The sequence below is a fragment of the Aspergillus chevalieri genome, chromosome 2, assembly GCF_016861735.1.
Source record: "Aspergillus chevalieri M1 DNA, chromosome 2, nearly complete sequence".
NCBI lineage: Eukaryota > Fungi > Ascomycota > Eurotiomycetes > Eurotiales > Aspergillaceae > Aspergillus > Aspergillus chevalieri.
Genome location: NC_057363.1, coordinates 3,202,104 through 3,217,438, shown reverse-complemented (window position 1 = coordinate 3,217,438; position 15,335 = coordinate 3,202,104). Strand labels below are relative to the sequence as shown.

The window sequence follows — 15,335 nt, the reverse complement described above, 5'->3', positions numbered from 1 at the left end:
CATCCTGTCTGGGGTTTCCTCGCGACCACCGTTGAAGAAGATCTGCCAGTCGGTTCAGAGGTATAGGCGCGTTATAAAAATAATCCTTTAGGATTCTCCAACAAGCATTGTGAATTATGAACAATTTCTTTTCCTTTTTCGAACCATTCAAGCGATGCAAGTCATCATTAGTGGGATTCAAATCGAACGTCAGGAGCTGGGGCTCGAGCTCATTCTCGTAAGCTAGAAGCTTCGCCTTGCTCCCATCGCTTTCATACTGGTATGTGCCGGCGGCGGTAATGCGATACTTATCGGATTCCTTGTGTACTATATAGATTAGATGCATCAGGTTAGGATGGAACAGTCTCAGGCTCGAAACTGCGAGGGGGTTATGTACAATGTACACGCCCGCACTGTCGTCGTCCAGCCAGAAAAGTCAGCAGCATATCCAGAGTGAACATGTGCGATAAACGTGTTCATGTCGAAACATCTTGGCAAATTCCGTTCATTCACAGTCCTCTAGGCTGTCAAAGGTCAAGTATTGGCCGGGTAAGAGGGGTTAGATAGATAAGCAGTGGAAGGCAGCAGTGATGCAAAAGAAAAAATAGGCCACGACAATGAGCCAGAAGTACTGTTGGAATGTTATTCTTTTTTTTTTTCCTATTTTGATCGTTGATGCATTGTATTACGCGTACTCAGCATCATTCTGGAATATAGACTTCAGGCATCCAAAGGAGAAAAAACACGGTTGAACCCAAGACATAACAGTTTATACAATATTGTACAAGAAATCTATAATCGTGTCTCTCTATTTACATATTCCCGAACCTCCTCGTCACTCGGCCAGCCATCCCAAAGAGGCGTCTCCGTAATTATATCGTATGCCTTCTCCACCAAAACATCCGGGAAAATCAACTTCTCGGGATCATTCGAATCGCGTAGAGATGGTTTACCCCAAGGCGGCCCTTCAACAAAAACTCGAGCGGCAACCAGGGTTCGCCGCATCATGCGTTCGCCATTAAGATACTCATCAGCGGCCTCCTTCAACGTAGATGCGTGGTTGCTCATCCACTGAAGAATACCGAGAAGGCCAGTGTTATCCCCAGCTATCCCGAGAGCCCTGACAAAGGCGTGGAGAACGGCAGGTGAAGGAACGTGGAGCATGGAAGGGATGGTTTCCTGAGAATCAGTAGTGGTCTCTTCAGATAACGTAAAGTCATCATGAAAGAGAGAAGTAGCTGGGTCTGACAGAACAAGTCTGTCGAAGTAGCCCTTCAATATGCCAATACCAGCATCCGTCATGTCCTCCAATGTCTCACAAACCCAACCAAGGTGAGGCAGGCTTCCGTTCCGTTTCGCATGGATGACGAGCTCTAGACCATCCTCAGCCGCCATTGGATGCTGGCCTCCTGAAGATACTGCTCTTGCGTAGGTGCTGCAAAGGATCTGGAACCCTTGAGGTCCCATCTCTATTTTCCGTTCTTGCATCAACCTCGCGACTTCCAGGACTTCATGCCAAGCAAGGACACGCTGGGTTGTCCGGCTCATTTTACGGTAAGGTACGCTGATCCGGTCTGCACCAAGCGCTGAGAGGAGTCGAATCCACGGCAAGGGATGTTGTGAATTTCGCAATTTGACGAGTTGGACCGCATGTGATAGCGTCATGGGGTGTTGAAGATCTTCACCAGTCTGTGAATTCTCAAACAGCGTTGTTGAGGTCCCCGCATGTCTTTTCGCTCGATAGTGGCCCATCACAACCGGGAAAAGATCAGCCGTACGAATATCGGACCGAGCCAGGTAGAGTGGATTAAAATTCGAATATTTGCAAAGAAATCCGACAAAGGATGAGAATAGACTGTTAGGTAATCTAGTCAAGGTCCTCTGCTGTTTGACGCTCTGGTCCCCATAGCCTCGCACGGTGCACAATGACTCGATCTGATCGTTAGATAGATTGCTGGAACGGAGGTAATCAAGGCCTGATCTGAAGCTGGGTGCAGCCCAAAGAAGTAATTCCAAGAGCCTCCCGGATGGCTTGATTTCATCAAAGAGCATGCGCCTCAGTAGTTCTTCCAGGGTTGGCGGCTCCGAGTGCACATATATCAGATCTCGAGCGGATGCTGGTTCTGGAAATATCTCTGGGCCATCTCCAGGCAAGGCGTCACTGGTCTCGTCGAAATGGGCTTCAACCGCTTTCCGACGGAAAATAAGCTTCTCTGCCATGGCCGTATAAATGCTCAAACGAGGAGAAAGACCCTGGTCTTGATATGAGAGAAAGCATGCCCAAGCTTCTCGCACTGTACGCGTAGCCCGGATGCGAGCAACCCAGATGGCCTGATCATCTTGCGTGCTTCCACGAGGCTCAGGTAAAGACTGTGGTCGACGCATCAGCGTTCGGGTTTGAATTGTTGGGCTTCGATCCGTGTCCCAGCCAGCAAAGATGGATGAAACTTCTTCCCAACGTGTATGAGAATAGCCGGCCTCTCTCATCTGAGTCATTACTTGCATTGCCCGACTCGTCATTCCCTCAATTCCACGATGGGAGTCTATTCCGAGTTTCTCTTCCTTCCATGGCGGCCAGGACGGGGCTTTGAGCTCGGCCGCCTGTCGCTCAGCTAGTGTTTTTTTATGTGCCAGTTGAACTGCGATTACACCTTGATAGCCTCGTCGCGTTACTGGGAGGACCGGTTTATGACTCGCCATGGCCTTGAGTAGTTCAAACTGGGCTTGCTGCTGTATCGAAGCGGACACAAAGGGGCCTGATTTGGAAGGTAATGAAAGTAACCAGAGACATAGGTTGAATTTCTCGGCCCGATACCGGTTTATACGTCCCGCGGAAACTTCTGAACAATTTTCCTGATCACTTGAATGTGTCAGAAAATCAGCAAGTGCACGCGCAATAGTCAGCTGGGTTTGTGGCCAAACTTGTCTAGCATGGCGGAGTAAGCGAACGACTGATAACATGCACGTGCTGGCATCAATTGAGGAGTCGCGTTTTGCCGGTTGAAGCTTCATCATATACTCCGTCTCCTTCTTTATCGGCGCCAGGGCGGAACGAAGTGTTGGGATTGGTTCACCACTCATGAGATGTAAGAAGTAAATGAGAACCAAACGAAAGGTTCTTGCATCAAACCTTGACCTTCGCAGTAGCATCAGCGGGATGAATATGGGGACTTTCCGGACAGCACCATGATGCTGATTTCCCTGTTTTCCTTCCAAGGCAAAAATCCGAAGGATAGCATCATAGACCGTATTGCTCTTGAGTATCCATGCCCAGGTCATCACATCCACAATACCATATTGACGGGCCGCTAGATACTCAAGATGTCTTTCGCAGAAAACCTCCTTTAGCGCACAGTCCAACTCTAACTCTTGTGCAGCACGGATATCTTTCGTTCGGACCAGAATCGGGTCAACCAGTCTAAGATACTCAGCTAGAATCGTTTGGAACGAGAGTCGATTTGGTTTCTTGAGTTCGTCACTCGGTTGCTGGGAGGTAAGATGCGCATTTTGCAAAACAGCCATTAAGTAATCTGACGGAGTCGGATGAATGCGCTTTTTGTGCCTCCTCCTTCGTTGGATCGATTCGCGACGCCTTCGCTGCAATTCACTCCGTTTTCTTTCTGTGCATTGTCCTTGTCCACTACCCCTCTCTATGCCTGAATTTGGAGATGAATAAGACTCGTTTAACTGGGATTGGTGCCGCAGCTTATCCCACCAATCGTTCAATAGAAATCGTCGAGTATTTTCACTCCCGCCTCGTCTGTCATTCTGGGATTCGGATACCGGAGAAGTCGTGCTGTGGGCAGAAGTCAGGCCGCGGCGCCCGGATCGAGGATGTAAAGGCGCATGGGGCGCATTGTGGAATCTCGCGGCTGTTGTCTGATATATAGCGGCGGAAGATTTATGTCGACGATTCCCCTGCAGTGTAAATTTATTGTTAACCGGACTGTATTAGTGCAAGCATATTGCAACCTCCATACCTTGAACCAACTGAACAATTGCGCCGCTCTCAGAGAGGACACTCCCGAGCGGCTTGGGGCATAATTCAAAACCGATGACATCCATGAATAGCTTCATAAACAGAGTCTGCTGTGAGGAAGGAGTATCCAGGGCATCGAGTGACTTGATTACTTGCATATTCTCTCCGTCAAAACTTCGCGGCCAAAAATTCCAGTCACGTGACTGATCGTCACGGGCTTGGCGCGGCGCGCAATGGAGGAGCAGCGAGATCTCTCTCCCTCTCTTTCTGCCATTTCCCTTCTCGTTCCTGCTGCATCCTCCACGGTATTTGCGTCCTGCAATTTCATGCATCTGTTATCCCTTTATTTGAGGATCTGATACTATCTACTGGATTCTTATCTCTCTAGTTGTGGCGCTGGATTATCCCGTCGTGGTGGAATCCCTTTGCGAATCGAATCTCGCATTTATTGGCGCATCATCGGCATCGGAGGTCAAGGGCTCGACACTTTCTTCTGAGGATTGAATTCGTACCTTTTCGTCTTTACTCTTTTTTATCTCTTCCTTCCAAATAATTCACCCCAGCCTGCGTTGTCCTTTTTTTTTTTTTTTTTCCATAATTCACTGTGCTCCCACCGACCGTGTGTTTGCTCGGAAGACAAAATCCTAGATATTCGCGTTGAACGGCCTAAATACGACCGCAAAGCGCGACTACCCACACTATGAGCGCGGATGAAGGCGCAGAGGCATCTAAGATGTCTGCTACGAACGGCGAACTCCATCCCAGCACTTCCGACTATCATGCGCTGGCGACACCTGGCAAGCGAAAGCGCGGATCGGCAGAGGAGAAATCCCAAGATAGCGGTTCCTCTGCGACGGAGTCGCAGGATAAAGAAGAGTTGCAAGAAAATCTACAGAATCTTGTGGAGATATTGAACAAGTGCGCGTTTCCCAATAGGACCCTGGATAATGGTGGTGGTATTTTGTGACCTTTGGTGCTTGTGATAACTAACGAGGAAATTTAGAAACGACACTGAGCTCCAACTTCTTTCCTGTCCCTTGCCGTTATTGTCCACAAAACCGCGATCAAAACGCGCAAAAGTTTCGACCGACAAGGAGGAAACTGCTAGCATACATGAACGGGTCGCGACGGGTCGTTATACCACAGTTCAAGAGTTCTTGAGTGATATTGAGAAGGCGTCTTCCACAGTTATAGAACAGAGTAAAACTCGGTCAAGTACTGATCAGACCGACGGGTCGCCACTGACGGAGACGGTCAATCGGATCGCGGCATTCAAGAAGGTCTTAAACAGCCTTGTCCGCCAGGCGCATGTGAGCCAGAACAACGTCAAGACGGAAGCGCCAGAAGGTGATCGACAGACACCAGCTATGTCGACGCCGTCGCATGCGGAATCTCGCACGGACAGTACAGTCCTGACGCTCTTTGGTAACCCGTCGAATCCAAAGCAGCTCTTTTCGAGCTTGCAAAAGTCTGTCAAGGTTCCATTATCTTCCGAGAGCCCCGAAGCGGCACAATATGTTGAGGTGCAGGCACCGCTGCGTGATGTTGTTTTACCCAATGGTATCACTACTACCAAGGTCACGCCAACCAATCTCGAGACCGAAACTAAGCAGCCTAAGAGGACCTTCCGTGAGGTTTTTGCTCCTCGTTCGGGGTTGCCCCAGCTAGAGCCTCCGCGCAGAGCTCGGTCGTCATCCCGCAGCACGTGGATCGACACCTTCGACGCTATGACCAACTACAAATCGTTCCCCGGGGAGCGGAATAATTACTGCCTTGCACCTTTGCCCTCTGGTCAATGGTTACAGTACGGTGGTGTTACTTCCTCTCCTTCGTATTGGAATCGCAAGCAAAAACAACAGGATGAAAATGATGCCGTTTACAGACCCTATGAGGAGCCTTCGCTGGCAAGAGAGGAATCGCCCTCTCTGCTGCAGGGCGTCTATTCATCATTTGCCCCTTCTTTTGATAGCTCTGGAGCTGTTGTGCAGGCAGACTCCAAAGACCTAGTTTGGTGGGGCAAGCGAGGAACAAAAAGACTAGAAACCTTGCTTTCAATTCCTTACGAGGGACAAGAAACTGAGGTAACGCCCACAGAACAGCCTGGAAACATTGGCGAACTCGACGAACAGACTCTGGACGAAATGGTCAAGTCGTTCAAATCCGAAGACTTTGCCGACAATGTCACATCTTCGTCAGAAGAAGAAAAGAAAGAGAACGAAGAGACCAAAGAGTTGAACGCATTACTACGTGATGTTTCCGAGTTGCTGGAGACGCTCAGTTCGTATCAAAAGGTTCGCAATTTGGATATATCAGCTCAAGGCCAAGATACATCGTCAGAACAGAGCGATCCAAACACACCATCCGTCCCAGAGAGGACCGTCTACGAGACGTTGAAATCGAGCTTAGCCGCACTCGTTGCAAATTTGCCGCCGTATGCAGTTGCTAAGTTAGATGGTGACCAACTGGCGGAACTGAACATCAGCCAGAAGGTTTTGATCGAGAACCAGGACTACCACGGCACAATGCAAAAGGACGACTACAGCCTCCAACAGGAGCGCCTCGCCGCACTGGCATCGAACGTTGGCAGTACAAACCGGACTTCGACGCCGACTGCAGCGCCTGTTGGTCGTCCAAGGACCATGCAAGGATATAACCGTGTAGTCGCCCCTACTGCTCAAGGCTACGCCACGCCACAAGCCTATTACGGTGCCAGACAACCTTCCACGCCGGGAGGATACGCACCAGCACAATACGCAGGAGCCCGCCCACCTAGTACCCCATCGCAACGGCCAGGTTACCTTCCGCAATATTCCCAGACAGGGACTCCGCAGAATGTCTCACAGATTCCGCGACAAGGATCGAACGGGTATCCTATTACAGCACAGCAAGCGGCTGCTCAAGCCTCCCCACAACCCTACACACCTCGCGCCCCACAACCAGGAGCGTACAACGCCCCGTACGCCTCAAGTCGAACTGCATCCCCTCAGAAGCCGGCACAGTATAACACTCCCCAACCGCGAACTTCATACGTGGCTCCGCAACAGCAACAACAGCAGCGATATCCACCCCAGCAACAACAATACGCTAGTACGCCACAGTCCAGCGGTTACTCGAACTCTGCAGCTGTCGTTACATATGCGCGAAGTGCTGCTGAGCAAGCAGCTTTGATGGACCGCAACAAGGCACAGCTAGCTCAGCAGCAACAACACCAGCAGTCGACGACGCCTGGCGCTGCTTCTGCTTCTGGTTCGCAGGATCGGAGCATGACACCGGGGAGTAAACCAAATGGGACACCAGTGCCGTCATGAGATATGATCTGTTTATCGGTTGGCAATCTTCAAGATGTAGCACTTTTTTCTTCTCTTTCTTTGATGCCTGTTATATTATAATTGATTCAGTTCCTCCGTCCTTCCTCTACAATTATTAGACCCGGAGCAGTGTGTCATGGCGCTGCTCTTATTGTTTCACTATTATTTACATTGTCAACATTACAGGAATGGTTCATGTCTCCTTTACATTGTCTTCTTTACTTCATTCTTATGTACTCAGTGTTTGGCGCAAATGATCAAGACTAGATGAACGGTTTTGGTCTGGTGGTAGATGGGAATAGTGTCTTGTTTTACTTAACCTGGCGATTCAATTTCGATGTTTGTTCTATTAGATGAAGAATTATTATTGCTCCGATATCCTTGATCCTTTTTTATTCCGTGAAATGAGATGTCGGGCCGCCCCCCCCCCCCCCCACCATCCCCGGGGGACAATATAAAAAGCGGCGCGAGGCTGATCGTGCTGGGTTCGGGAGGGGATTCAGTAATAGAATGTAAATAGCTATCTATTTCATGTGGTAGTGAAGATATTATACTTGCTGTATTCGTTTGTCCAATCTCACGCCTCATGACCTAGTAGAGAAATATCTTGTTGAGAGGAACGTATGCGCAGATCATGCTTATACCTCTGCGTGATGGGATTCAATTAGAATCCTCGAGGTTCTGGAGCGGTGCTTTGATCAGTGATGTCAATTTGCTAGGTGGTGCCATTCGCAGGCCGCGGGTTGCGCTGGGCACATGGTATTAACTGGTCCTGTTCGGGTCATATTGCAAATTGGGATTCCATATCAATGTTTCAAACACATATATCTGGCGATGTGGATTGCATGTCATTCTAGTAACCTGGCGCTGCAATGTCATCTTATTCACGGGAATGTCTCAGCCTATGAGGCGATTGTACTAGATGTATCATATCTCATTCAATTGCTTGTCTGCGTTATAAAACAATCATGCCATCCATGTCTTATGGACTTTATGAAATCTTGGCATAAATTTAACCCAGCATATCGTATATCTCATAAGCTCATGATGGGTAACAAACAAGCCGTTGTCTCAAAATGAAGAAGAAATGCTTAAGCTCGCACGCTCAAGGAATAAACATAGCAGCCACCGCCATGAATCCGAAATACCTACTCAATGTCAGCTCCATTGTTAATGCACCAAAATTCAGGAACAGAAAACTTACGCTCCAGCGCATTTCCATCCATCCTTCGCATCTATCAAACGCTCAATCCCGGTCGAGAAATTACTTGCGAAAGCCGATACCGCACCGGCCACAATCGTAACCACGAGCAGGCGACCAGAGAATTCTGATATTAGACTGAATGCCAGCAGCGGGAGGAGTATGATGGTGGACGCGATCACAACAGCAGGGAAGGGAGAGTTGCCATTGACAGAAGCAGCAAGTCCGATACCACTGAAAGGAAGAGAACGAGGCGTGACGGAGATGAGGTCCTGATCGTGCTCAAGGAAACGACTTTCGGCGACAGTGATGGGATTATGCTTTTTCATCCAGACCCGGTAGGATTCGATGTCTTGTTTAGAGGCGCCGGGAAGGGTTTCTAGGACTTTGCTGTAGGCACAAAGAGCGTTGTCTTGATTCTCGGGGATTAGCTGAGGAAACGGTTAGGAAAGAAGTTGCGTACATACTATATTGCTCGGTTTTGCTTATTATAGACCCCAATAATTCATTTCGCCGGTGATGTAAATTGGAGTATGTTTGGGCTTGCGCATCCGTGCGCCTTGAGGCAGGCGTTGGTTTGTTTTTCCCTTCTTGGTCTGCGGTAACAGAACGGTGCATTTCTTCATATTCGTCGAGTACGTGAAGTTCTTCTTCCATCTGCGCAATCTCGTCTTGCAGGTGAAGCAACACGCGATGGTTCAAATGCTCAAATCGGCGATACAAAGGAGGGAGCTGGTGATGCGCCTCATCCGGACGAGAACTGCTGAGACGGGAAGCGATAAGCCCATACCCGGATGATACATCCAATGACTTGGTATTCGTCCGCGTCCTTGGATTACTTCTGGAAGATTTCTGTTCCTCTGGACTCTTCGGTGGTGATGGTGGCAAGGCGGGTTTCCGCACGGTAGGGTAGTATGCCTCTGGTGTGGTGTGGTAGTCTGTACCCTTTTTGTCTTGAGAGCCTCCGGAGCGCGCTGTCGAAGACCCTGTTTCATGATGAGAATCATGCATCGTAGATCTCCGACTGGCCGTGGGATTTCTAGCTAGCTGCAACCCGACAGTCGCGGGAATAGTTGTGGATTTTGGTTGCGCTCTGGACGCATTGGGCAGTCCACGAACATCATCGTCGTCTGACTCCGACGAAGTGCTCTCCTCAGACTCTTCCTCTTCGAGAAAATCAAAGACACCGGGCGTGTTCCTTTCCGCCGCTACCAACTTGTCTGTAGATGCTGTTGCACCTCCGGGGGTCTTCCCAGTCGATTGTGTGCTCGGTCCGCGCGAGTGGCTTCTAGGGTGCGCTTTATACGGCCTTTCAGCGGCCGAATTGGAGTGAGAAGAATGGACCGAGGCTGAGGAGGATTGTCTGGCCTTGTTCGGGCGACTGGAGCCGGAATAGCCAAACAGCATGATGTTTGTTTAGAGAAGAGTCTCGGCGCAATGTGCTATCTTTTGTTGCTAATCAAGCGGGCCATGGGAGGAAGAGCCGATGGATGGAGGGGGCATGAAGCGCTCGATCGCAAAACACTTCCAATAGATAAACCCGCTATCGCTCAGCTAACAGCTGAATTGGAATGAGGCGTAAGGGTCGGGGCAGTGTGACAGGATTCCAACTTCAAACAAGAGGAATGTTTCGAATGTCAGTAGAAGCTGGCGAGAGTCAGCGCGAGGCTGAGACGGAGGAGGTTGGGGCGTTGTTGCGCGGGGGCTTGTTGGGTTATACAGACGGGAAGTGGCAGCGCTCACACTGTAGTTGTAAATCACACTTAGAAGCATAGACAGATCTATACGCCTAGACTCAGAGGAAGATATAAGAATAGATCGGATTAGCGGTAGATGAGATGCGGAGGAAAGTCGGTGATGCGCATCAGATGAGCTGCAGCGGCTCCAGTGCGCGGCAATTGGCGCCTCGGCTGTGCGTCATAACATTATGAGCTGAATTATAGATTTAGAATAGACTGGTATGTACTGCAGTCTCAAAGTATCGTTGTCCTTTTATCGTTGTTGCCGTTGTTGACATCCATGGACTATAACATAGCGTAATTACAGTACCGTAAAATAACATCACCAACTCCCACTTTATCTTCGCCGACACTCTTCCTCATCAACACAACATAACACGGCTCAATTGAGGCCCAACTCGACTCAACAATGCTCCAACCATGCCTACGCCAAAGCCGGAGAGCATCCCTTTCTCTCTGCTCGCAATGCTACCAGCTCTATCACCGCACTCACCCCGCATCGTCGCATCCTAATCTCATCGCCGCCACCCAATTCTTCTCCACCCGACCAGCTCGAAATACAACTCAGACCTCTACGGCCACCGACGTAGACCACGTTCCTCTCCGAAAACAGCTCAAACAAGATGCGAAGTCCGTCAAGGCCCGCCAAAGAGAAACCAGACATAAGGAAGAAGCATCGCGGCAACAATGGGAGTTGACCGTAGGGGTTGAGATCCATGCGCAATTGGATACGGAGGCCAAATTATTTTCTCGTGGGGTCGATTATCTATATTATGGCAGTGAGAATGAGGTCTAATTGTGGACAGGAGCGTCGACGGTACTGAGCGACATTCCGAATTCCAATGTCGCTCTCTTTGACCTGGCATTTCCCGGGAGTCAACCGGTTAGTCTTTTACATACGCCATATGTTCTCGAAATATGCTGATAGTAAGATATAGGAATTTCAAGCTGCGACACTCCTCCCCGCCCTGCGCGCTGCCATTGCCTTTAATTGCGACATCCAATCTGCCAGTCGATTCGACCGAAAACACTACTTTTACCAGGACCAACCGGCCGGGTACCAGATCACCCAGTACTACGGTAATTTTGGACTTTTCCCATGAAACACTTGTCTCTAATACGTGGATAGAACCCTTCGCCAAAAATGGCTATGTCGACTTATATGATTACGACGGTATCGCACCGGAGGATGGAAAACACGTACGTATTGCGATCAAACAAATCCAGCTGGAACAGGATACGGCGAAGTCCCAAGACTATCCGCCGTCGACCCAATTACTCGACTTCAACCGCGTTTCGCATCCGCTCATCGAGATCATCACCATGCCGCAGATCCATAACCCTGCTACGGCCGCCGCATGTGTCCGGAAGATTCAAGCTATCCTTCAATCATGCAGCGCAGTCTCCACAGGAATGGAGCTAGGGGGTCTCCGTGCTGACGTCAATGTGTCCGTTCGTCGACGAGATGAAGCGCCGGGTACCCATGAATACGACGGGGTCAGCGGGTTAGGCCAGCGGACAGAAATCAAGAACCTCAGCAGCTTCAAGGCTGTTGAGGAAGCAATTATTGCGGAAAAGAACCGGCAAATTGGTGTCTTGGAAAGCGGAGGTGTGATCGAAGGAGAAACCCGTGGTTGGACCATTGGTAGTACAGAGACCCGGAGACTCAGAGGTAAAGAGGGCGCGGTGGATTATCGTTACATGCCGGACCCGGATCTCCCGCCATTGTTCATAGGCGAGGACCTAATTGGCGGGCTCCACGAGAAACTGCCTTTAGCTCCGGATGAGGTGTTACGGACATTGGTTGGCTCTGAATATGGCCTTTCAGTGGAGGATGCCAAACCATTGATCGAGTTGGACGACGGAGCGCGACTGGAATACTACCACGACGTGATTGATATCCTCTCCGAACTCCAAACAGGCCAGCAAAACAAATCCCTCAAGGACCTCACACGCGCCGCCGGCAACTGGGTCCTCCACGAATTGGGCGGCCATCTCACCAAGTCAAACTTATCATGGGACCCAGACCTCGTTCCTGCCCGATCCTTAGCAGAAATAATTGACCAGCAAAACCGAAACCGCATCACCGGTGCAACCGCCAAGGAGGTGCTATCCATGGTATTCAACGGCGACCGCCGCCCCATCGCACAACTCGTCGAGGAAGAAAATCTGGTCTTCCACCCACTATCTCGGGAGGAATATATCGAACTGGCACAGGCTGCTATCGCATTGAACCCACAGATGGTCGAGCAGATCCGTGCGAAGAATCAGGTGGGCAAGATTGGGTGGTTTCTGGGACAGATGATGCGGATGGGAGAGAAGGGGCGGGTAGAAGCGCCCAGGGCGAATGAGATCTTGAAGGAGTTGATATTGGGGAATGGTCAACAATGATATGATTACCAATATTACAGGATATGGACGCATGTGTGTATGACTACATTATCTTACTACAATCCTCTGCTAGTCTGCAAAGCAGGTGGATAACATTACGAATTTCAACATTAGATCTCAATATGTCAACTTGAATTACAAGAGACTGGAAGCACGCGATTGTTCCAAGGTATCCCTGTCAAATCTTCGCCTGTTCATGATATGTAAGAACCCTCCTAACCGGACCGCCACGACTACCATATCCTTTCGACATAGGCTTGTCAGTAGGCTTCAATGCCCATCATTGCCGTTGAACATCTGATCCACGTCCCTCACACTTTGACATAGCAGCCCAATGCAGGGAGAAACTTGAAAGCACTGCCAAACAACGTTAATGGTCATTCCCGGCTCACCCCACAAAAACAAAGAGTAGTAATTACTGCCCACTATCCCCCGTCACCACAAACATCCCGGAAATCGAAGGATAGCTATCAATAATGAAATTGGGGTCCCTTGTATTCGAGCAGCAGCAAAGTCTGCGCTTAATCCAAGGCCGGTCCTTGAACCGGGATAACAGGATTGCAAGGCCTGCTCGAAGCGCAGCATTTGCCTTGCCCTGGATGAAGTTGGATGTAGCTTAGCTGGATAGGAGTTTCGGGCCGGACTTGGTCCTCCTTTGATTTGCCATGGTTGTCTCGTATCCATTGCCATGTCTCATGACCTTCAGGATGTTGTTTTGGGTGGGGGGAAGACGAAGATCCCCAATGCTATGCCGAATACAACGGGTTGATTTGCTAGCTCCGCTGCTTCGTATTAGGTCAGTTGAATGGAAGCAACTGGCTGGCCGGTGCAGATCGCGGCCCCGTGAAGACTAACGAGATGGCTGGCCCATGATCCAGTCACTAGAATCACCCTGGAACAGGGCAGGGTTTCTCCAGTGCTCAACGGGGTCCCATCAGTTTTTTTTTTTTTTTTTTTTTTTCTGTGATGAGACCAGGGTTGCCACTGTTTCTCTTACCCCAGTGACGAAGGAGACTCCGGCGCCAATGCAGCGAGCTACTAAAGCCTCCATTGCCTGTTCTGCATCCACACATCCACAGTTGTCGTTCCAATAACCACTGATCTGGGGTAGCAACTCGCCGTCAAACATGGGGTATTTCTTCTTGAACTCGTCCCTGCTGTTAAGAGGTTGCACCTCTTGATTAAACATTTGTAATGTCCGCCTAGCTCGTTCGATATAAGGATGACCAGACGATTCGGACAGAAGGGCAAATCCACTTTTATAGAAACAATCACGGTAATCAGGCTCCTGTAGCCATCCTTTCACGGATTCGAGACCCAACTCAATATAAAACGGATCTGCATAATCTATGCGGACTAGCCTTGAGATATCGACGCTTAAGCCATCGGGGACAGGTGGCATGCACCTGTCCAGCACGGTGATTTTTTCGTATCCTCGTTTACGTAATTCTAGAGCGATCATTAAACCAAAGACGCCGGCACCCACGATGTAAAACTGCTCTGACTTGGGAGAAAAGTTGGTAGACATATTGTGCTTGTAGGACTGGATCACAACCAGTTCTCAGCCCCTGAACATTGGAATTTCCGGAGTTTTTTTTTTGCTACGGTGGAGGGGTTGAATCATGTGTATTTGCTTTAGTTTGGCAGCGTATAAGTCCCTTGCCGTAGGACTGGAATGCATATTGAATCACGCTAGGCTCATTCTGCAGAAGTTTCTTCAGAGATCAAATCTATTCCCGAATCTTGACTATTGATGTAAGAGGTGCCAAAGAGCAAGACGAGACCTGTTACGCAATGCTTGATCCGGCACTCCGTAGATGCCTTATATTGACCCGGTTAGTTAGAGGAGCTGGAAAGAATATGTGTTCATTTCGTACACCCTGTCAGTCAATAGAAGAGAAAAGTGCCTAATCAAAGTCCAAGGCATACAATTCAATGACTCCCCCGAGAATCATCTTCAACCACAACCTAGCCTCCTTCCGCAAAGCCCCAGGTGGTGACGCAAGGCACTCTTCGAGCCGAAAGTCAGGACTTGCTCGGTCCCGTCGATGACGGAAGACTTGTTTGAAGAGGTCTCGCTTCAACTGTCTGATGAAGCGGAGCGAGACTACTGTAGTTTACTCGGGTCCAGCGCGGTGCCAAGTTTGAAGAAGGCGAGCATTTCGTAGTGTCAGGTAATTCTGTTTAACTGGTAGTGAAAGACAGCAGTGGCTAATCCACGCTACTAGGACCCGATGTCAATGGACATATCACCTTGGAAGGGGCATTTTCGGATGAGATTGCCGTGCTTAGACAGGCCAGCAGCATTGAGGAAGTAGGATCACGCGCTGATAGCTCGAGTCAGTAAAATCCTCTGAATGTATGATAACATGGTTGATAGTCGATTGGAAGCTCAAGATAAACATCGTTAATGGCCACTTGCTTGATGCACATATTGAAGAACCTGCCATCTGACGAGCAGCTATGGTTTCCTTGCGCCGGTGTATGCGGCGAACTTGCTTATCAGGCATGTGGATCTGTACTACCATGAAGAAACGGCCTGACAAACATCTGCTGACGACAAGCAAGGACGGCTGTGATGTGTCGTCGCATTGGGGACTTGTTGAAGCAATGCGTTATCCATCAGCATTGTCACGTGGTGATAAGTCTGACTTTATTCTTAGTGTTGAGATACAGGTCTTAGATTCGATCAATAATGTGAAGATAAATGTAATTAATGTAACATGAGCGAGACAGTC

The 15,335-nt window shown here is 49.4% G+C and overlaps 4 protein-coding genes across 4 annotated transcripts; 2 read left to right on the top strand and 2 right to left on the bottom strand.

Annotated features, from left to right (window-relative positions):
* Nucleotides 1-771: 771 nt before the first annotated feature.
* Nucleotides 772-4,040, bottom strand: ACHE_21129S (uncharacterized protein; the record flags this gene model as incomplete). Its single annotated transcript, XM_043285508.1, has 2 exons — nt 772-3,897; nt 3,960-4,040. The coding sequence occupies 2 exons, from the start codon at nt 4,038-4,040 to the stop codon at nt 772-774; spliced, it is 3,207 nt and encodes a 1,068-aa protein (XP_043134193.1).
* Nucleotides 4,041-5,325: 1,285 nt separating this feature from the next.
* On the top strand, nt 5,326-7,266 carry ACHE_21128A (uncharacterized protein; the record flags this gene model as incomplete). The annotated part of the gene is made up of 1 exon (XM_043285506.1): nt 5,326-7,266. One exon carries the CDS (start codon nt 5,326-5,328, stop codon nt 7,264-7,266), a length of 1,941 nt encoding a protein of 646 aa, XP_043134192.1.
* Nucleotides 7,267-8,371: 1,105 nt separating this feature from the next.
* On the bottom strand, nt 8,372-9,874 carry ACHE_21127S (uncharacterized protein; the record flags this gene model as incomplete). Its single annotated transcript, XM_043285505.1, has 3 exons — nt 8,372-8,414; nt 8,471-8,879; nt 8,935-9,874. 3 exons carry the CDS (start codon nt 9,872-9,874, stop codon nt 8,372-8,374), a joined length of 1,392 nt encoding a protein of 463 aa, XP_043134191.1.
* A 741-nt stretch (nt 9,875-10,615) lies between these two features.
* Nucleotides 10,616-12,597, top strand: ACHE_21126A (glutamyl-tRNA(Gln) amidotransferase subunit PET112; the record flags this gene model as incomplete). Its single annotated transcript, XM_043285504.1, has 4 exons — nt 10,616-10,958; nt 11,013-11,089; nt 11,145-11,286; nt 11,336-12,597. 4 exons carry the CDS (start codon nt 10,616-10,618, stop codon nt 12,595-12,597), a joined length of 1,824 nt encoding a protein of 607 aa, XP_043134190.1.
* Between the last annotated feature and the right edge of the window lie 2,738 nt (nt 12,598-15,335).